Source organism: Hoplias malabaricus, chromosome Y (genome assembly GCF_029633855.1).
Source record: "Hoplias malabaricus isolate fHopMal1 chromosome Y, fHopMal1.hap1, whole genome shotgun sequence".
Taxonomy (NCBI): Eukaryota; Metazoa; Chordata; class Actinopteri; order Characiformes; family Erythrinidae; genus Hoplias; species Hoplias malabaricus.
Window position 1 is genome coordinate 44,206,758 of NC_089820.1, and position 21,945 is coordinate 44,228,702.

Here is a 21,945-nt window from a genome sequence, read left to right on the forward strand (position 1 = left end):
TACTGTGCCACCCTTCTTGTAGTATTATTAGTAAATTTAATAGTAACAATATTATTATTAGTTATTCAAGTAGTAGTAGTAAAAATAGAAATATCATCATAAATTACACTGAATGATCACTGGATTAGGGACACCTATCTTGAATCTACTTTTATTGTCCACTGACTATAAAGGAGCACTTTGTAGATCTACAATTACAGACTGTAGTCTATCTGTTGCTCCGCATTCTTTGTTATCCCCATTTCACCCTGCTCTTCAATGGTCAGGACCCCCACAGGACCACCAGGGAGCAGGTGTGATTTGAGTGGTGGATCATTCTTAGTGCTGTAGCGACACCGATGTGGTGGTGGTGTTGTGTTGGTATGAGTGGATCAGACAAAGCAATGCTTTCAGAGTTTTAAAGTGCTCAGTTCCATTGTTGGACTGAGGATAGTCCACCAAACAAAAGTATCCTGCCAAAAGCATCCTGTTGGCGGCGTCTTATGTCTACTTATGAATGTCTAAAGGACGACTAATACAAACTACAGTTTGTATCTTGGACCAAAGAAGCAGGTTTGTCTAACAGAGTGGACGGTGTGGACACAGTGTTTAAAAACAGTCATCCCTGGCGCCCTGGAAGCAGTTGGGGGTTAAGTTACTTTCTCAAGGGCACTTCATTATTCTAGAATTAGCAGTAGTTCTAATACTGCTTCTAATATTGGTAGCACTGCATTTAGTAATAGTAGTAGAAGAAGTAGCAGTAGCAGAAGCAATAGTAGACGTAATATATGTGTAGAGTCATGTGCAAAACGTTCTGCAGCCTTGGTCAAGCAGGTCACTGGGTGTTTGTTGTATTGTTACTCACTGGCAAAAAGGCAGAGAGGTCTCAGAGTCCAGGTGACAGATTCCTCCATTATAACAGAAACCATCACACAGCTGACAACTGGACGCTATTCTCCCACTGGTGCAGCTATACAAAAAAAAAAAACACATACACACGCAGGCAAATACAAAAGCACACATGAATATCTTAAAAACAAACAACACTTTACAGTGTCTGTAAATTTTAATATGTCCACATACACGCATCAAGGCTGTGCAAAATTCAGAATTTCAAAATTTAATTCAATTCATTGAGTGAATTTGAATTTAAATTGGAATTATAGGAAGTGGATTTGAATTCATTGCAATTCAGAGAAATTCATTCTTATCACATATCAGTGAGAATGTGATACTTTTATCATACATTTTTCATCCAAATGAAAGTACAGACACTAACATTAAGCATACATTCCCTTAATGTCGAGTAACTAGCAATATCTTAATTTCAAAGTAATACAATGAAACAATGTTTTGGTAAAAGCAATTATCATTTATTAAAGTACTTTACAGGGTAACATTGTTGCATCTAGTGGTCAACAGTTCTTCAAATGTTTTGTCATTGAGGCAACATCGTTCTGGTCTCAATTTCTTGCCCACAACACTAAAGAGGAAGCAGGCATAGCCAGATATTTACATGAAAGTACAGCTAGGTTTGGGAAATGGTTTTGAAGACTTTAATAAAGCAAGGTATTCTGGGAAATGAAGTGCTGTCCTATCATTTTCCACAGTTTGAATGTTATTGCAATTTTAATGATCTGTTTTATAGAGTATGTATTAATGTTAATAAGTGGTAAAATGCCTATTTACTATAGTATTGTGTACATAAAGTCCATACAATAATATATGTATGAAATTCATGCTGTAATCATATGTAATATATACTGTAAAGCTTCCTTGTTTTTATGTATCTTTACTTTCTTTAAATTTAATTCCTGCAGTTCAAATTTCGCTTTCTGTTTGCAATCTCAATTCAAATTCAAATTCAAGAATTGAATTGGAATTTAGGGGTCAATCTCAATGCAATTCTGAATTTTGTTCAACCCTGAAACATACACACTGAGACTGACTTCCAGAAGGCAGGCACACACACACACACACACTCACACACACACACACACACACACACACACACACACACACAGACTCACTTGCAGTAGACATCAGCTGTGTTATTATCAATGATACACGGTGCTCCTCTGCAGTGAACACAGCGGTCCAACTCACATCTTGGACCCTCATACCGAACCGGACAGACACACTCCACAGAACCACCCCCAGACAGGGTACATACCCTCGAGTTCACACAAAAGTGATCACACACATCTGTACACAAACACAAGCAAGAAAGCAGTAAAATATCAGAGACAGAGAGAGAGGGTAGACAACCTCAGGTTCACAGAGAAATGATCACACACATCTGCATACAAACACAGAAACAATGCATTTCATCAGAAAACATGAGAGAGAGAGATAGAGAGAGACAGAGAGTACACAGAAATAGTGACAAATACAAACTGCTTACATTTCCATACAAACTGGCAGCTGACTGATCTTCACTGTAATGGACTGGAGTTAAAGTCTTCATTTTGTGTTAGTTAGATAAACATGGTACGTAGCTTTGTCTTGTATGAGCCAGATTATACATCACTTATTGGCTCTCAAATTAAAGTAATATATGCATTTGCGCCATCAATTTCAATTTACTCACGGTGTTTACAGCGTTCTCCAGTGTACTCTGATGGACAGATGCAGAAGGGCTGGTTGCCAAGAGAAACATCACAGGTTCCTCCATTTAAACAGAACCCATCGCACACTCGCTTCTCACACATAGAACCAGAATAACCTAGAGAACACCTACACACAGGCCTCCCTACACACACAGAGAGAGATATAATTTTAGATACAACTCATCAATAATGTTTCAGTGTCTCCTTTGTTTCTCACACAGGACTAAGAATATATCACACAAGAAGTAGAATATGGGTGTTTCTGACAAAGTGGCCAAAGTGGAAGTAAAAAGCGGTTTCTGACCGGAGGTAGAAGGGACATATTTCTAGTGAAGTAGCCAGTGAGTGGAAGTAGAAGGGGATGTTTCTAATAAAATGACCAGTGAGTGGAAGCCTTAGTACATACTGTAAATATAGACACACTTGTCCTGCCTGACAAGTGCACTTTTAGACAAGTGCACTTTTAAAGCTTCTACCTACCTACCTCTCTCTCTCTCTACAGTAGGGTACAGATATTACAGACAAGTGGATCTTTACAGTGAAATACAGCAGGGTTTTTAGCTGTTGTAAAAACTGCAGCTTTAATAAAACCTTTGCTTCCAGACTGGTGTCTGATATTTTACCACACACACACACACCCACCCACACACACACACACATACACGCTCACAGCAGGAATAATGACCCGCTGACAGATCTCTCGCCTGCCCTAAGTGTCATCTTGTCCTCTCTATCTCTTTCTCTCTCTCTCACTCACGCACACACACACACACACAGAGAGAGAGAGAGAGAGAGAGAGAGAGTGAGAGACAGAAAGAAAGACTCACTTGCAGTAGATATCGCACACTAATTACTCTCTATCCCCTTCTCCTCTACACTCTCTTTGTCCTTCCTGATCAATCACTGTGCCTCTCTGTATTTGTCTTGTAACCATTTCCTTCCGTTTCTTTCCATCAATTTGTCTGTTCTTCTTATTCTGTCTCCATTATCCCCCTTGCAATCTTTTTTCAGCTCAGACACTCTCTTTCTGGAATCAGAAGTGGGATGTTTCTAATAAAGTGTCCACGGTGTTTAATGCTTACCCAGTGGTGATGAGGTGCAGGTTCCCCCATTGAGACAGTGCTGTTTGCAGTGGCTGATCTCACACTGCTGTCCAGAATAATTCGGCCAGCAGAGGCAACGGGCTTGTCCTTTCTCATTTAACACACACCTCCCACCGTTCTCACACAGCGGTCGACACAGGTCAGCTGAAACACACACACAGAAATGTGTTTACAAAGGACCTGGTCAACTGTAACAGTGCATTTCCTGTATTTCCTAGATATTGCATTTGTCCTTGTTTTCTGTCTTCATATAAGTCTGAGGGGGTGTGAAACCCTAAATACGAACTCCAAAATTCCTAGCCACCCCTTTGTGGATTCAGCTCGTTTAACATCCATCCATTAATCAAAGATGTTTATCACTTGTAATTACAAACATGAAATGAAATGGGATGCTCTGGAGTGGATACCTAACACCCATGCTCAGTGCTAAATACCACCAGAGTGCTTTAAACACACCTGGATTGAAGTGTGGACTGGTAAAGCTATGTTGTATAGAGTTCATATAATTTAGGAATGAGCTGGAGTGGTGTTCGTGATCCAGAACTAATCATCAAGCACCTGACCTCGCTAATCTTCTCGTGGCTGAATGCCACTAAATCCTCAAAGCAAAGTGTGCGGACACCTGCTCATCCAACATTTCTTCTCACATGAAAGGTATTAATCCTGAGTTTGTTCCTCTTTAATGTAGTAACAGGCACCGCTCTTCTGGGAAGGCTTGAAACTACATGTTGGAACCCTGCTGTCAGCATATGATGGCACGAATAGTTCTGGATCATAAACACCACTCTTACTTATCCCCAGCGTAGTAATATCCTAATCATTATTCATGTACATTTAATTTGTGCATTTGTTTTAGTTATGGATTTTAGTGTGTTTTAAGTGTGTTACCGGAGACACTGGCATCTTTGCAGGTTCTGTTGATCAGAGACTTTCCCTCAGGACACACACATCGCGCCCCGTCAGGATTCAACAAGCACAGAAAATCACAACCCATGCTCAGACAGGGGTTCAACACTGAGAGGGTGAGAGAGACAGAGAGAGGGAGAAAGAGAGAGAGAGCCATCAATATCGCCATAATAAATAAAAGCATTATTAGTAAACAAGCTTGTAAATGTGATTTGAATGTGTTTGCATGAGGTAAATATTACATTTAAATTAGATATTAACTGTTTGACAAAACAAAGATGCACATGATCTAGGTGTTTCCTCACCCTCTTGTTGTTTATATCGGTGGAACACCAGAATGCTGGATGTTCGCTCCACACTCAGACGAAGCTTCTCCGCTGGCTGTCGACCATACTTATGAACCCGGAATACCTCGTGTCTCAAATCCGTTCCATAGACATAATCCTCAAACACATCGATACGGAAGGGCTGGGAAATACCTGCAGAAATATTAAATAGGAATAAAGTTTGTTTCGGTAACACAGTCCAGCTTTATCTTCCTGGTCTTCTACCGATGGCTGACACTGTAGATCCAACATTTGGGGACAGCTCTTATTATGATGTTGATTAAACATATTTAAATATGGAGCACAGCACATGAGCCTAAAGTCACCTTTCCCAATACCTGGATTGTGATCTCTGGATTGACAGAGCTTCGTCCAATAATTTTGGGATGAGATGGAAGAGTGTTTGTGAGCCAAAACTAATGATCCAGCATCAGTACTAGGCCTCATTAATGTTTATCTGACATAAGGGCAACAGTCACTATTTTAATTTAAAAAAAGGGCTTTTTATAGAATTTTGACGATGTTTCTTCACATTTTGCTGCTCTCCAGTCTGTCTGCAATGCTAGAAACCGGATTAGTTTGTTTATGAACCCCAGTGTCAGTAGATGCCTAGGTGGCTCTTGTCTGGTTTGCCAAGGTTTCTCTCTGTCTACTCACAACAGAGAAAAGGCATCTGGAGCTTTTTAGAAAACGGAGAGACCTGCAACCTTTGAAAAGCATGAACCAGATTAGCATATTACTCTATTCCTACTCCATATTGAGTCCATATTAAGGGGGGCATCTAATTGTAAAGCAGACCCAGATCATAAGTGCTACAAAACTAAGCAATGTGAGAAACAAATGAGTTTCTGTGGTAATTCAAACAGTGAATAAAAATATAAAATTTCAATTTCAGACATATGCAAACAAGTCGTTTATTCCTCAAACATAATGTTCCATCTTAAAAGACACAGAGCTTCTAAATGAAAACAAACCAGGGAGAACAACACCTCCCCAGAATCGCCCTTTAGCTCAAATATCCTGGCACCTAGTTTAAAACCTTCCCAGAGTGAGTTGAGACTGTCAATGCAGCCCAAATGGACTTCTGATTAAAACCCTTCATTTTACAAGACTGACAACTGCAAATGTTCATTAAATTTTCCACTTTTCATAAAGTGATATTTAGCTGACCCTTCAAATTTAAATATTCATTCATTCATTAATTCATTCATTCATTGTCTGTAACCGCTTATCCAGTTCAGGGTCGCGGTGGGTCCAGAGTCTATCTGGAATCATTGGGCGCAAGGCGGGAATACACCCTGGAGGGGGGGCTAGTTCTTCACAGGGCAACAAAACACACACACACACACATTCGCACACACAATCACACCTACGGACACTTTTGATTTTGAAATATTTTTATCTCTAACTTTTTAAATAGGAATTGTTTCTTTTCTCTCTCCCTTTCTCTCTCTTTAACTCACACTCTCCCTCTCTCTCCCTTTATTTCTGTGTAATTCTCTGAATTACATTTGAGTCAGACACTGAGCCAGCTTGATGCTTTCATGAGTCTCTTTCACAAAAAAAATAAAGCATAAAGGATTCTCTCAAAAAATAATATTAAATAAAACAAGGTAAATCTGGGTATTTTTTATTGCTTTTTTCTCCCTCTGAGACACATGACAGAACCCACTTTGCCAGGCCAGCTAAGCGCCAACCAAAAATACGTGGACAGGAATAAAGCCAGCTGCTTAGCAGGGGGAGGGTTTTCATAAAACACGCTGGATGTGAATTCCTAAATGTGTGTTTGACATTTTCGACACTTTGTCTAAATAAGATTAGGTTATTAAAAAAACATATATCCATAATATCCTTATCAGAATACCAAACTTGGGCACTTTATTGCAAACATACCACTTCTACTTCCACTCACTGGCCAATTTATTAGAAACACCCCCTTCCACTGCCACTCCCATGCCACTATTAGAATCAGCCCCTGCTACTACTAATCTACTTGCCAATATATTAGAAACACGCCTTTACATCCATTCACTGGCCATTTTATTAGAATCACTGCCCTACTTCTACCCTCTGGCCACTTTATTAAAAATACCCCTTCTACTTCCACCTACTCGCCAATTTATTAGAAACATCTCCCTTCTACTTCCACTAATTGGCCAATTTATTAGAAATACCCCTGCTACTTCTACTCACGGGTCACTTTATTAGAAACACCTATCACTATGTTTACTCTCTGATATAGGTCTGGAAGCTGGGTTCTCCTGAATTATTAGAACCGAAGCTGGTGAAAGCTGAGTGAAGGTTTCTCACCGTGCTGAGAAGTCACGGCCAGCTGAGCATCAGATCCATCCAATCTAACGCTGCCGATCACAGAGAGTTCCGAATCAGCCCAGTACAGCCGCTCCCCATAATAATCAATAGCCAAACCTGCACACACACATACACACACACCACATACATTACAGGTCACTGAAGCATGACAAGGATTCAGAAGCTGTAATTTTTAGGTAAAATATTACGTAGTGTTCCTTTAAAATAGCAGGACGTTGTTCACAGGTTCATAAAAGAAAAGAATTAAAGACAATCTCACACTGACAAATTCTGACTGCCAGTGTTTCTGACATCATACACCAAAGCAACCAATCCGGTCAACATGTGTTCTGGGAGTGATTTCCATAGCATTAAGTGAAGAAACCAGAGGAGAGGACTTTGTGAGCTTAGTGTTATGATTTTTAAAAACACAGCAGAGATTTTTTTCTGTGGCAAAGTTGCTAAAGGAGAGGTGGTGAGTCTTGAGTTGAGTGAGCCTTGTGAGTGCAACATCTTTCAAACAAATTAACAACAGAAACATTCAAGTAAACCAGTAAATAACAATAGAAGCGAAACAGTGTCAATGACATGGAAAAAAACAGAAAACTAATAAATAAAATAGCAATTAAAAGTACCAGTAAAAACAGTAAAACTTTCATACACCAGAGTGAAATGGGTCTCAGATAGAGCTTTACAAAGTTCAACATAAAAAACCCAAGAAATAACCTAAGTGTTGGAGACATTCCACAGTTGCATGTAACTGAGGTCTATTCTGATTGGCTCATCTGTGTTGTGCTTCACAAAGTATTTTGGGCTGAATCATTCTTTATAACTTCAGCATCAGTGGGCAGGGCCAAACTGCTTGGCTAATGTGGGCTGTATTTTCGAATATATATATATAAAATTTAGTTTTTGTGACATTACAAAAACTGTTTAAAGCTGTTTTTACAGCTTAGATGTATATATGTTCTGAATGAACTGAGATGGAAATCCTTTAAAATGGGACCACATTTACCACCAGAAATTGTATGCCAACATAATGGAACATTCAGAAAGACAGGAAAGATAAGAAGTAAAGAGATTAAGACCTGTGGGTCTTCTTAGGTTTTTCTCCAGCAGAACACGACGCAAAGAACCATCCATCGCAGATTCCTCGATGTGGGAGTGATCACCAATCACTGTCCAGTACATCATGCTAAACACAAATGTTCATATCACACTGTAATACTCAGTAAATAATCACCTTTACAATCAACAAACATTACTAAATAATTCATATATAGTTTTTGACTTATTTCTGCAGCTGCACATGAACCTAATGTCTCCAGGCTCAAGGTGAAGTGTCTGTGATCTTACAGCCTGAGGATCTGTGTTCTCTGGGGTCTTAAATCTCGAGCCCTAATCCTAATCCAATACCTTTAAGATGATTTAGAGTGGTGTTTGTGATCTAGAGCTAATCACCCAACAGCAGTGCCAAACTTTAGTAATGGTTATGTGGTGTGATGCCATCAACTCTTCACAGACACCTAGTATTAAGCCTTTCCAGAAAAGTAGAACATATGATTAAGCCATTTAGTGTAAAAAATAAGAACAGATCATAGTCATTCTGAAGTGATTCTGAAAGATTAGAAATGAAACATTATAACTAAAGTTATCTTTCTTTCTTAATCTTAGCAGTAGTGTTGTTAGTGTACCCTCGGACAGGATTGACTGTGATGGCAAAGGGCTCCCCCTGCAGGTCGGTGATGAGACGAGTGCAGTTGGATCCACTTAGCTGTCCAACGTTAATGGAGTAGCGTAGACGTCTCCAGTGTGTGCTGTAAACACTGAACCAGTGCATCCTCGAGTGATCTGTCCAGTAAACAGCACCGGTCACCCAGTCTACACCAATGTCTCTTGGCCTTCGGAAATCTGGACACTGCACAGAGAACGAGTGAGAGGGGGAGAGAGAGAATGTAGCTGCAGTCTGTTCACTGTAATCTTTCTGAAGCTCAGATTTAAGGCAGTATCTCTGTGAAGTTTGTCTACGTCTGTGTGTGTTCGTGTGTGTGTGATGTAGTCAGACTGTTTGAAGATGTTAAGCTTTAACACCTGCTCATAATCATTCAACAGCGACGAATCTCATTAATCTAACAATAACACACTTCACTTCATGCACAGAGAATCTAACACTCACCTTGTACACATATTTATTGGCCATTTCATTAGAAACACCATCATTATATGTATATAATTACAGTAGCTGCAGTTTATCAGGTGCCTCTTTTGCCATTTATCATTGGACAGTTTTGACCACAAGGCCACTGTTGTCTAGATATTTCTGCGTGTGTTTCTCTGGGTATTTTGACTCACAATGTTGCCACTGGCCCCTCGGATAGGGGTCCTGTCCCCCAGTTGTCTGTAGAAAATCCCCCCAGGGTTGAACTGTGTCGCCCAAATGAATTTGTGCAGGTGAAAATGGGCGTCCATCCCCACAATGCGTGCGTTATCAGACAGCCGGGCCAGCTGGGCATGTCCGTGGCTCTGATTAAACGGATAAACAAAGCTGTGTATCTCCGTATCATTTGCAACATACAGCACCTGATCCTCAGGACCTGGAAAAAAAGAATAATAATCTTAGGAATGATTCAACTCTACCTGGAATGGAACCCTCAGTGATAAGTCTTCACAATTTTTAGTTATGGAATAGGAATCTACTCTATTACATTGAAATTATTTCACTGAATGTCAGCATGCTTAGAGGACAACAATACTCCTAATTTACATAAACGGACAAACACTCACATTGGCCAGCGTCATGCAAGTAACACTTTAAGACATGACAATTAACATGGTGTTTAATTTGTTAGCATTCTCCTCTAAGTGTGTTGAGCCAATGAAACAGAATTAGCAGTTTATATACTTCTTTATACATAATTTACAGAATGTGTTGCTCTGTTACCTTTAGTTATGCATTCACCATTGATCTCTTTAAAATTCTTGTCACAGGTGCATTTATACGATCCTTTAGTGTTGGCACAGTACTGAGAACATACACCAAACATCAGACACTCATTCACCTCTGAGAGAGAGAGAGAGAGAGAGAGAGAGAGAGAGAGAGAGAGAGAGAGAGAGAGAGAGAGAGATGGTGATGGTGATAAATTCAAACTTCCCTACAAACTGGCAGCTAACTGATTTACAGCTTTACTGTAATAAACTGGAGTTAAAATCTTGATTCTGTGTTAGTTAGATAAACATAGTAAGTAGCTTTGTCTTGTGTGAGCCAGATTTTACATCACTTATTGGCTCTCAAATTAAAGAAATATATGTATTTGGGCCATCTGTTTGAATTTATGGCTGATAGGAAGATATAAATTATAGAAAGGTACATTGAAATAAGTGTGCAATATAGTAGAGAGATTTGAGAGATTTAGATGTGAGAGAGAAATAAAAACAAAATGTGGAGGTAGAGAAGAGAGCCATTGATAAGCTGCAGACTGTAGTTAAACACAACTTTCTCTGACAAAAATATAAATTATACTGTATATATCAATAAATATCTATGGTATTAAAGAAATTGTCTACGATTGTGGTGAACCGCAGAAATAGTGCAATATCCTCATTTCCCTTATGCTTTTCAATTTACGCCATGAGCAGAGACTGAGAGAGAATGCCTAGCGTACCAGACTGAGACAGTTTGTTTTTACCAATTTTTGTTTTCTTTTGTTTTTACCCATTTACAGACACTGGGGTTTCATAAAAACATTGGACCAGTTTCGAGCATGCAAACAGAGTGGAAAACATCTTCTGATTCTCTTGATTACAATCAAGAACGTTGCCTTTAATAGATCAAAATGTATGACATTTCACCCTCTCCCGTTAAATGGGGGCGGGGATTGTGGGGGGGGGGGCAACATATCTAGACAATATATCTTTCTTCTGAGGCTACATGTATTCATATTCATTCTAATGTTGCATATTGTTTAAGAGGCAAAACAAAATGGCAATCATAGTGGCAAAATTTTTCGCAGAGAATATTAGTTTTGCTTAATCTTCATTGCATGATTTTATGTACCCCAGCAAGTAATGGGTGAGGGGGGCTGTCTTTGGAACAACTGTCCTTTGGTACAACATGGCTGCTTTCAAGATGGTGACCATGTACTGGACATAGCCTAAAAGATAGCCCGCATCTCCCATTATTTTCTGGGGTATTCAGATATGTCATTTTGCCTATTGTTTCTAAAATAAAAGGGTGTCTTGAGATTTTTGACTTACTCTGTACTCTTCATTGCCACTGTTGGTCAAGAAGTTTTTAATCTCCAAAACTTTTTAGTGGAAGGAAAAACCCCCTTCCAATTTAAGAAAATGTTGAAATATTCATTCATTCATTATCTGTAACCGCTTCAGGGTCGCGGTATGTTGAAATATAATATTTCAAATAATTTTATAGAATCTCTATTGGTTAGTTCTAGGAAAATACACTCAGTGCATAATGCATAAGATATCTGATATGTTCCAATAACAGAAAAAAAAGATACAAGAATTGTTTTCTCTCTGTCTTTACCTTCACACGTTTTGGTGTGTTGATCCCTCCTGAACCCACTGTTGCACTCACACACAGAGTGTGTGAGTGTATGTTTACAGAAAGCATCATCGCCACACATGTGTGTTTGTGCTCTGCAGTCACCTTCCACAGGAACTAAAACACACACACACACACACACACACACACACACTGATATCACCACTCCCGCTAAAAGCTCTGCTTTTTCAGCTGAATATGGACAAGCTTTAGTGAAAGCTATTGTGAGGAAATGGAGCTTGACACTTAGAGAATGGATTTTAGTTGTTGTGTTTTAGCTTAAAAGTTTTTAGACGTGCTCAGAAGCTCCAATGGGCACTTATATTCCCAGGGCCCTACATTCCATACAGTGGCTTATTCCTCTGAACCCTGGGAATATACAATTGTTGGTATACAGGATGGGAACTGGGAATGCAGGACCCCGCAATAAAAGTGCACCAAGGAAATAGAGCACATGTTAAAACATGTCACACACCTTTATATAGCATTAAGTAAGATAATTATCATTGTACTATATCATAATCTAACTGGATGGGCATTATGGATTTGAGGTATAATGTGCATTTCCATTATCTACAAAAAGATAATTTATGATATAAACCTGTTTAGAATGTTAAATGACTTGACTGGATTCAAGGGCAAAAAAAATGACTAGGACATGAATATTTTGAGCTTCAACTCATCACTTTTTTAATATGAAGACACTGACTTATTATTTTTTATTTTATGGTGAACACTCACACTGTTTGCAGTCTCGTTCATCAGAGCCTCCATCTCCACAATCATCAAACAGATCACACTGAAGCTCAGCAGAAATACAGCGTCCGTTAGAGCAGGGGAACTCTGCTTTACCACAGACTCTCACACTTACATTACTAACCTCACCTAGAGAGAGAGAGAGAGAGAGAGAGAGAGAGAGAGAGAGAGAGAGAGAGAGAGAGAGAGAGAGAGAGAGAGAGAGAGAGAGAGAGAGGAGAGAGATATTTAGATGGGAGAGAGAGAGATTTTGCTGGGAGAGAGAGATCTGAAGTATACACACAAATCTAGTAGTGGGAATGATGAATATATAGTCACTGTCCAATTAAAACGTATCTCCATTTTTGTGGATTTTTAGATTGCAACATCATTTAAACACCACAGCTGTCCTTCACATTGTGCGAACATTTCATGATAAATGGGCCAATAAAAATGCTCCAAAATTACTAGGAATAAAATCTTTTTAAATTGAATTTCATTGAAAGTTAATAAGGTTTTTTTTCTCCGGTCGAGATACTTTTTGGGAGACACACTTTTAATTGGACAGTGACAATATGTTGAAAGTGTGTGAGTGTGTGTGTGTGTGTGTGGTGTGTGTGTGTGTTTGTGTGTGTGTGTCTGTGTTCTCACCACACTCCCCCTCATCAGAGTTATCTCCGCAGTCGTTTGCTCCGTTACACACCTGTTCTGTCCGAACACACACTCTGTTGTTCCTGCAGCGAAACAGTCTGCCCGGGGGACACGGCAACTTTACTACACACACACACACACACACACACACACACACTGTTGATTAGCCAAATAGCTGTTATATTATAGAGCCATATGTTTGTAAGCACCTGCTCTTCCAACATTCCTCTTGAAATTAAGGATATTAATCAGGAGTTTGTTCCTCTTCACTGCGGTAATTGTCATTTCTCTCTGGGGAGGATTTTTTTTCACTACATTCTGGAACACTTCAGTGAAGATTTGGTGGCACTCAGCCACATAATCTTTAGTGAAGCCAGGTAGTGATGTTGATAATTAGTTCTGAATAACAAACACCACATCAACTCAACCCACAGGTATTGAACTGAGCTCCATCACACCAGAGAACACAGTTCCACCGTTCATCCGCACTACGCTGAGGGGCTTTATTCCTCTCTGGCTCATGTAGTTTTAACATACCACACATCTCTGGATCTTCGTCAGAGTTGTCACCGCAGTCATCCTCTCCATCACACAGAAAAATCAGCAGCTTACACAGTGTGTTATTACACACGAACTCATCAGAACGGCAGGTAACAGCACCTGTAGAGAGACAAACACACACACAAATCAGCAACATTATTTTCTTTTCTACACTCATTGTCCATTATCTCAACTCCACTGACCATTCTCAGACTTTACATTTATATAATGACCCAAAAAAGCATGTGTGTTTCATATCAGCGGACTACACATTTATAAACCACCACGTCAGTGTCACTTCAGCGCTGAGAATAATACAACACCCAAATCATACCTGCCCTATGCTGGTCCTGCATCGTCCTAATCATTGAAGAACAAGCCAAAAGGGGGTAACATAGAATGCAGAGCAACAGATGGACTACAGTGTGTAATTGTAAAACAACAAACTATATATATGAAAAATATTCTCCCGCTTTAACTGAATAACTGATCGATGTTCTGAATAAATGTGTTATTAATGTCTTAGAACTGTAATTTCTATTCAGTGTCAACATAAAAGTTCAGATTAAAAATGTTCTAAATGATCTAAAATGTTATAGTTTTTTTTTTTGGAGAGAGAGAGTGTTGATAGTGTGTTATGGCAGGTGTCCAATGCAAATGGACATTAATAAGAGAAGAGTGACGCGAATATAATTGAACAGGGCTCCAGGCTGAGCTGAAACATGCTTCATAATAACACACCACGGAAATAAAATCCAGATGGAGAAAGACTGAAATAATACACAGAGACAGTTAAATGACGAAAAATATCTGATAGATTTACATAATGTTCATGGAAGCTGAGCAACACTTAACTGAATTTTCCATCATAGTCCAGACAAAACTTACTGAACATAATCTCTCTCTCTCTCTCTCTCTCTCTCTCTCTCTCTTTCTCTCTCACACACACACACACACACATAAACACACAAACTGGGTATCTAAGCAGAAGTGCAAATTTGAGCAATAGTATTGCCCCCTTGTGGACAAATCAGACTGAGAAACAGGTGTGAGTGCATGAATAAATTGCAAACAGAGGTGGGTAGTTAGTAACTACAGGGGTTGGACAATGAAACTGAAACGCCTGTCATTTTAGTGTGGGAGGTTTCATGGCTAAATTGGAGCAGCCTGTTGGCCAATCTTCATTAATGGCACATTGCACCAGTGAGAGCAGAGTGTGACGGTTCAATTAGCAGAGGGTAAGAGCACAGTTTTGCTCAAAATATTGCAGTGCACACAACATTATGGGTGACATACCAGCGTTCAAAAGAGAACAAATTGTTGGTGCATGTCTTGCTGGCGCATCTGTGACCAAGACAGCAAGTCTTTGTGATGTATCAGTAGCCACGGTATCCAGGGTAATGTCACCATACCACCAACAAGGACCAAACACATCCAATAGGATTAACTGTGGACGCAAGAGGAAGCTGTCTGAGAGGGATGTTCGGGTGCTAACCCGGATTGTATCCAAAAAACATAAAACCACGGCTGCCCAAATCACAGCAGAATTAAATGTGCACCTCAACTCTCCTGTTTCCACCAGAACAATCCGCCGGGAGCTCCACAGGGTCAATATACACAGCCGGGCTGCTATAGCCACACCTTCGGTCACTCATGCCAATGCCAAACGTCAGTTTCAATTGTGCAAGGAGCGCAAATCCTGGGCTGTGGACAATGTGAAACATGTATTGTTCTCTGATGAGTACACCTTTACTGTTTTTCCACACATCTGGGAGAGTTACAGTGTGGAGAAGCCCCAAAGAAACGTACTATCCAGACTGTTGCATGCCTAGAGTGAAGCTTGGGGGTGATCAGTGATGGTTTGGGCTGCCATATCATGGCATTCCCTTGGCCCAATACTTGTGCTAGATGGGCCCGTCACTGCCAAGGACTACCAAACTATTCTGGAGGACCATGTGCATCCAATGGTTCAAACATTGTGTCCAGAAGGCGGTGCCGTGTATCAGGATGACAATGCACCAATACACACAGCAAGACTGGTGAAAGATTGGTTTGATGAACATGAAAGTGAAGTTGAACATCTCCCATGGCCTGCACAGTCACCAGATCTAAATATTATTGAGCCACTTTGGGGTGTTTTGGAGGAGCGAGTCAGGAAACGTTTTCCTCCACCAGCATCATGTAGTGACCTGGCCACTATCCTGCAAGAAGAATGGCTTAAAATCCCTCTGACCACTGTGCAGGACTTGTATATGTCATTCCCAAGACGAATTGACACTGTATTGGCCGCAAAAGTAGGCCCTACACCATACTAATAAATTACTGTGGTCTAAAACCAGGTGTTTCAGTTTTATTGTCCAACCCCTGTACCTACACTATCATCTTGTCAGTATTTGACACTATCATCAGTAAGTATTTTATTTTATTATTTTACTTCTTACTGAATTTATATTTAGTTCCTAATCTGTTTAATATGATTGTGATTTGTTTTGTGATGCCAAAGTGGAGTGATACACACTTCAGTTCCTGTACTGATAGGTACATGATATGGTGTTCTGTTGACCACCTCAGGACTTTAGGAGGTTCAAAACCTCATACTCTTGAACTGAAAATATTTTTTACTTTCACTGGTCATGATCTACATGGCTCTTCAGATCAAACCATCTGTTTAAACCTCAGCGTGTGACTCCTGGTGTTTGGTGTAAATGATCCTCAGTCAGTCGCAGGTGTGCGCCGCATCACAAAAGACACAAATGTCTGCAATTTAACCAAACACCCAAACACACCGAGCAGGGCTTTCATGTCGGAGAGAGCGTGATACGGAGTGGAAACCTTTCATCTCTGTCATTTTTGCAACTATTTCACAAATCACTGCACTCACGCATATGTGTGTGTGAGTGTGAGAGAGAGTGTGTGTGTGAGAGAGTGTAAGAGAGAGAGCGAGAGAGTGAGAGAGAGAGAGAGAGAGAGAGAGAGAGAGAGAGAGAGAGAGAGAGAGAGAGAGAGAGAGAGAGAGAGGAGAGGGGGAAACAAGGGCAATTTTCATAAATATTTTGCAAATGAGCACTCTCATGCCTGAGACGTCATAGGCATGAATGAGTGTGTGTGTGTGAGTGTGTGTGTGTGTGTGTGTGTGTGTGTGTGTGTTGTAATCTTCTGAAGAAAGATTGTTTGATGATCCTGCTGGATGGATTCCTCACACAAACGTCTGTATGTAAAAAACCAGATGCAGTTTTTAACCCTGTGGAGCCTTCACATCAAATCCAATGTGTTTTTCTTTTCCCTTTTTTATGCTCTTTGAGATAAAAGAAAAGTTACAATTAATTTTTGAGTTACTAATGATAATATATTTATTATTTTTCTTTTAATGGCTGAACACAGGATAGTATTCAGCAGATAAAAACATAAAAATACCACCAAATACAGTCTGTGTATTTAGGTCATCCACATCATGAGTTTGTGTTAATGGTGAGAATGTTATACCAGCTCTGACCAGTTGGGTATTGGATTGTAAGCACTGGATTGAACATTTTAAAAGTTAGGCTTGTAGCTTATGCATAGAGCCTCAATATTTTTTACATTTGGTCCACGATGGGTCAGATAAAGAATCAGAAATTCCCCCTGCTGGCCAAAGACAGTTTAACCTTTAACCTAAGTTATATGTTAGCTTATATACAGTGTATACATACAGACATACCTCCACATTCTCAAGAATTAGGGTCACAGGACCCTCACAAAAGTGTGAATATTTCTAGGTCTGCAAAACCTTAAATCTCAATAATGTCGACCATATTGAACACACAAATATAAAACAGTATCCTGTACTAATTTATTTATTAATTTATCTATTAAGTGTATGACTATGTTTTTAAGCATTTTTGGGTAACATTCTCCTGCTTTTTTGTAATTTTATGGTAACAGCTGTATAGTATTAAATTGACAAATATCATTTAATTTTAAAAATGAACTTAAATATTATATATTAATATGCTACGCCTATGAATGCTAACATCGATAGCACCATCTTCTCACACGTACATTTGGATATAACATTATCCCCAACAACAGAACCAATCGATGCACCTGCTTTTGCAGCGCTTTTCGCCTAATGGGACTCATAAGGAATGCAGTGATGAATGAATTCTTCTTTCTTGCAACTTTCAAACTTATTTTTTGTTCATTTTTCTTGAATAAATGACTGTTGGCATTTGTAATACTGTGCAGCAGTTACCATAAAATGACAAAAGAGAGGGAGAATGTTTAAATATTGAATTACAATAATACATTACACAATAAATGCTTTAAAATTAAGTAGTACACTAAATACATGTTAGATTTCACAATTGCAAATGTAGACTACAGCCCAGTTCACACCAGAAGAGGTAACCACACACAACATTGAAAAACGAATGTTTCAAGAGGGGAAAAATGTGAGGAAAAAGAGAGAGAGAGAGAGGGGTGGGGGGGTGGAGGTAAATAAGGTGACTCAAGAATACAATCATTTTTTCACTCTGTGCACAGATTCGTTTTGTTGCTGATATTATTATTTTACCCAAGCGTCACTACTTATACTGAATGATGATTGGATACTCGATGAAAATGTAAATGTACCATTTTCACAGTTTTCCTCGTCACTTTGGTCGAGACAGTCGTACACTCCATCACAGCGCCATCCAGAGGGAACACAGTGCGCTCGGTTTCGGCACAAAAACCCCTCCTGTTTACATTCCCTTACACAGTCCACCTGCACGCAGACATACATAAACATCACAGGTATTTCTCCAGTGTCCCTTAAACGATGACAATGTGTGCTGCAGAGGGTGAAACTCCTAAACTCCACGTCTTGAGCCAGATACTGACCTTACTTCGTTTTCCCCATCTGTTGACACTAAGCCTGTCAGCTTTATCACATAATTGTTAATATGTTTAGACATTTAACCACGGACAGAACGTCTCTTTTGCACATTAGTGATAATGTGGTTTATTATGTGGTTCATTTGTGAAATGACTAAATTCACATTCTCAGGACTTAGCTTATTTATTCCCTTGATATTTAATGTAAGTTATCTGACACATTCAGTATTAAGACAGAAAAAAAAAAAAAAAAACAGGTCACTGACGCATTACCTATATCCATCCATCCATTATCTGTAACCGCTTATCCAATTTAGGGTCGCGGGGGGTCCAGAGCCTACCTGGAATCATTGGGCGCAAGGCGGGAATACACCCTGGAGGGGACGCCAGTCCTTCACAGGGCAACACAGACACACACACATTCACTCACACACTCACACCTACGGACACTTTTGAGTCGCCAATCCACCTGCAACGTGTGTTTTTGGACTGTGGGAGGAAACCGGAGCACCCGGAGGAAACCCGCGCGGACACGGGGAGAACACGCATTACCTATAAACGATTATTAATAATCTAAGGTGCTTTCAACCTAAAAAATAACCATGTAATAAACATTATGTTTTTTATGTTTGTTCACAGTCAATCTCTGTTTATAAAAGAACAGGCATTTCTTGGAAGCAAATTTTTTTCACATTAATAATCTGGTTATGATGGTTTTCAGGCATTTTATAATATTTTTTAAAACTTTCACTTTATTAATATTTTGGGAGTTCATATATGGGAATGTATGCTGGTATGTGTGTGTGTGTGTGTGTGTGTGCGAGCTTTAATACAGCCCTCTTTTCCCCTGAGTTTTTGTGCTTAATTAAACACAAACTTCTTATACACACACACACACACACACACACACACACACACTCCTCTGCTTATATAACAGACATTAAAATAGAACGTCTCTTCTGATATCTCCTGTGTTGGATGTTTAAAGCAATTTCTGTGGGGGCCAGTGTTAGAGGTCATCACTAAAGTGGACAAGAGCTTTAATTTCACAGCCCTTCACACACGCGCACACAAACACACTGTATTATACTGTATGGCATTGTAGAGAAATACACTGAGGTGTATTGCATTGTATTTCACTGTATTTTAAAATACCAAATAGTACAAGAATGTTTTGCATCAAAATGTATTACATTGTTTGATTATTGATAGTTTAATGTGCAACTTCTGTACCTCTTCAGATCCGTCCATGCAGTCATTTTTTCCATCGCAGCGCAAATTGGCTGACACACATCCTCCCCCTACACACACATATTCATTCACACTGCAGGAGGGACCAGCTACACACACACACACACACACACATACACACAACACAAAAATAAATTTAAGCTGGGAATATAAAATGATTCCTGACATAGAGCTATTGTGTAAACAGAGCCAGATCTGAATACCACATGCTGTTATAGCCTTATGATCAGTCATGTGATCAGCTGTGGGTGTTGGTGTGTGTGGGTTTGACCCAAAACACTAAACTCCATATCGACCCTGTCCAGAAATCCTGCTGTGTCCAAAACTAAACCCTATTGTTTATATTCACACAACTCATTTTTTTTCTCAGTTTCAGTTGTATTCAAGGGGTTGTCACTGTGAATTGCCAGACAATCTGGTCAATAAACTACACATTAGAACTCTTCAGTATCCCTTGGTCTTGGGAGCTGCACCAGCAGCTGGGTGGTGGACTCAATGAGAACACACTGAACTCCACAGAGACAGTGACACAAGGGAAGGCTGCATCCCAAGGTCCCCATGGCCTTTTAGGTGTGAGGCAGTGGCAACATGCTATAAAAATACACTCCAAAAATTATACAATACCCAAATATTTATGGGCAAAATCTTTTTGGGTTGTTTGGATTGATCTGGACAAAGACAAACCAGTTAGTGACTCAGTAGCTCTAGATTTCAACATAACACAACAGAAGACATTCGGACACACTATTCAAGTACTGACAGTGTTGGGGTGATAAAGCTTCTATTTATGCATTTAACAGTATTCTACACTTTATATATGATCCACAATTCTGTCTGTGTGTGTGTGTGTGTATGTTTGAGTTTGTGTACCTATGAGAGCTGTGTTAGCTGGTTGACAGTGTTGCTCGTCCTCTCCATTTTTACAGTCCTCCTGTCCGTCACACAGCCATTTTGCTGAGATACAAAGATGATTCTGACACTGATACTGACCCTCAGCACAGCGGCTCTCACAGCCTCGCTACACACACACACAGGCATACAGGGACACATACACACACAGTAGGAGAAGAGAGATATGAGGGAGTAAAGAGCGAGAGAAAGAAAGAAAGAGAGAGAGATAATGTTCATTCATTATGGTGTAATTGCAGTTGGGAGTAAAACAATTGTGCATCTGTTATTTTTAAAGAGTTAAAGAGCTATTTTCGAGTAGTTAACTCTCTGGTAATTAAAAGCTTTGAATTCACACAACCTGTAACTTCTACATGGTCACACCTGTACAGGTATTACTGGCAGACTGGGGGTCTTTTGAAGTTCTCCAGTTAAAGTTCTGCAGCATGGGAACAACTCACAGAGGGCAAACAAGAGGGACAAATATTTTAAGTGTTTAAAATAAAGTGGCAAGTGTGTGAAATTAGAAGGAAGGGGTTTCTTATAAAATGTTCTGGAATTAAAAGTGTAAAGTATTTTCTCTCTGTTCAATCTTTCATTGAGAGCCATAAACCTAGAGCTTCTTAGACAAACTCAATTAAAATTAAAATATGTTCATTACTTTGAAAATTTTTCATTGTAAAGTCAACAAATCACAGTTAATATTTCTGCTACATTTATATTATATTTGATGCTAGTTCTCTACAGAATGATCAACAGAGCTGAAGCAGATTTTGACTAATAAAGTGAAAACAGGCAAAATCTTACAGGCAAATTTTTGGTGGATGGCTATTGAGAAATGTTCAGTAATGTTGAAATAATTTAATACATTTCATAATTTCATAAATCAGCTTCTTGGTGGTGATTAGCCTGTAAGCATGTTCTGTAGGAAGCAAGTCTTTTTGCAATATTCTCCTGTACAAAAGTGTTTATTCCAGCTTAGACAGCAATATTTGTGTCATCTAAATGAAACAATAAAATATTCAATCTGATCATCTCCCCAGAAATAAGATTTGCTTAAGGAATGTTATAAGAAATTATGCTGAGCAAAAACTAGAAAGGTGAGAGGCAGTGTCAAAAGCAGCCTAAAATGTTCAGATGCATCCAGTCAAAAGCATCCAAGCAAAAACAGCCAGTCAGAAGCTTTGGCTGCATCCCAATTCTCTTCTACAGAGTAATACTATACAGTATTA

General features: G+C 39.4%; 1 protein-coding gene across 1 annotated transcript in view; it reads right to left on the bottom strand.

Moving 5' to 3' along the window:
* Positions 1–21,945, bottom strand: part of LOC136678440 (low-density lipoprotein receptor-related protein 1B-like) — a 219,109-nt gene that overhangs the window by 11,282 nt on the left and 185,882 nt on the right. The window contains exons 69-86 of the mRNA XM_066656491.1: positions 20,696–20,843; positions 19,808–19,914; positions 18,332–18,464; positions 13,718–13,840; positions 13,181–13,303; positions 12,536–12,679; positions 11,777–11,911; positions 10,175–10,294; positions 9,586–9,827; positions 8,928–9,151; positions 8,322–8,428; positions 7,234–7,350; positions 4,903–5,076; positions 4,580–4,705; positions 3,671–3,835; positions 2,570–2,731; positions 2,010–2,184; positions 845–949 (exon numbers count right to left, since the gene is read on the bottom strand). Of these exons, the coding sequence (XP_066512588.1) occupies positions 845–949; positions 2,010–2,184; positions 2,570–2,731; positions 3,671–3,835; positions 4,580–4,705; positions 4,903–5,076; positions 7,234–7,350; positions 8,322–8,428; positions 8,928–9,151; positions 9,586–9,827; positions 10,175–10,294; positions 11,777–11,911; positions 12,536–12,679; positions 13,181–13,303; positions 13,718–13,840; positions 18,332–18,464; positions 19,808–19,914; positions 20,696–20,843 (2,630 nt within the window). The remainder of the gene's footprint in view (positions 1–844; positions 950–2,009; positions 2,185–2,569; positions 2,732–3,670; positions 3,836–4,579; positions 4,706–4,902; positions 5,077–7,233; positions 7,351–8,321; positions 8,429–8,927; positions 9,152–9,585; positions 9,828–10,174; positions 10,295–11,776; positions 11,912–12,535; positions 12,680–13,180; positions 13,304–13,717; positions 13,841–18,331; positions 18,465–19,807; positions 19,915–20,695; positions 20,844–21,945) is intronic.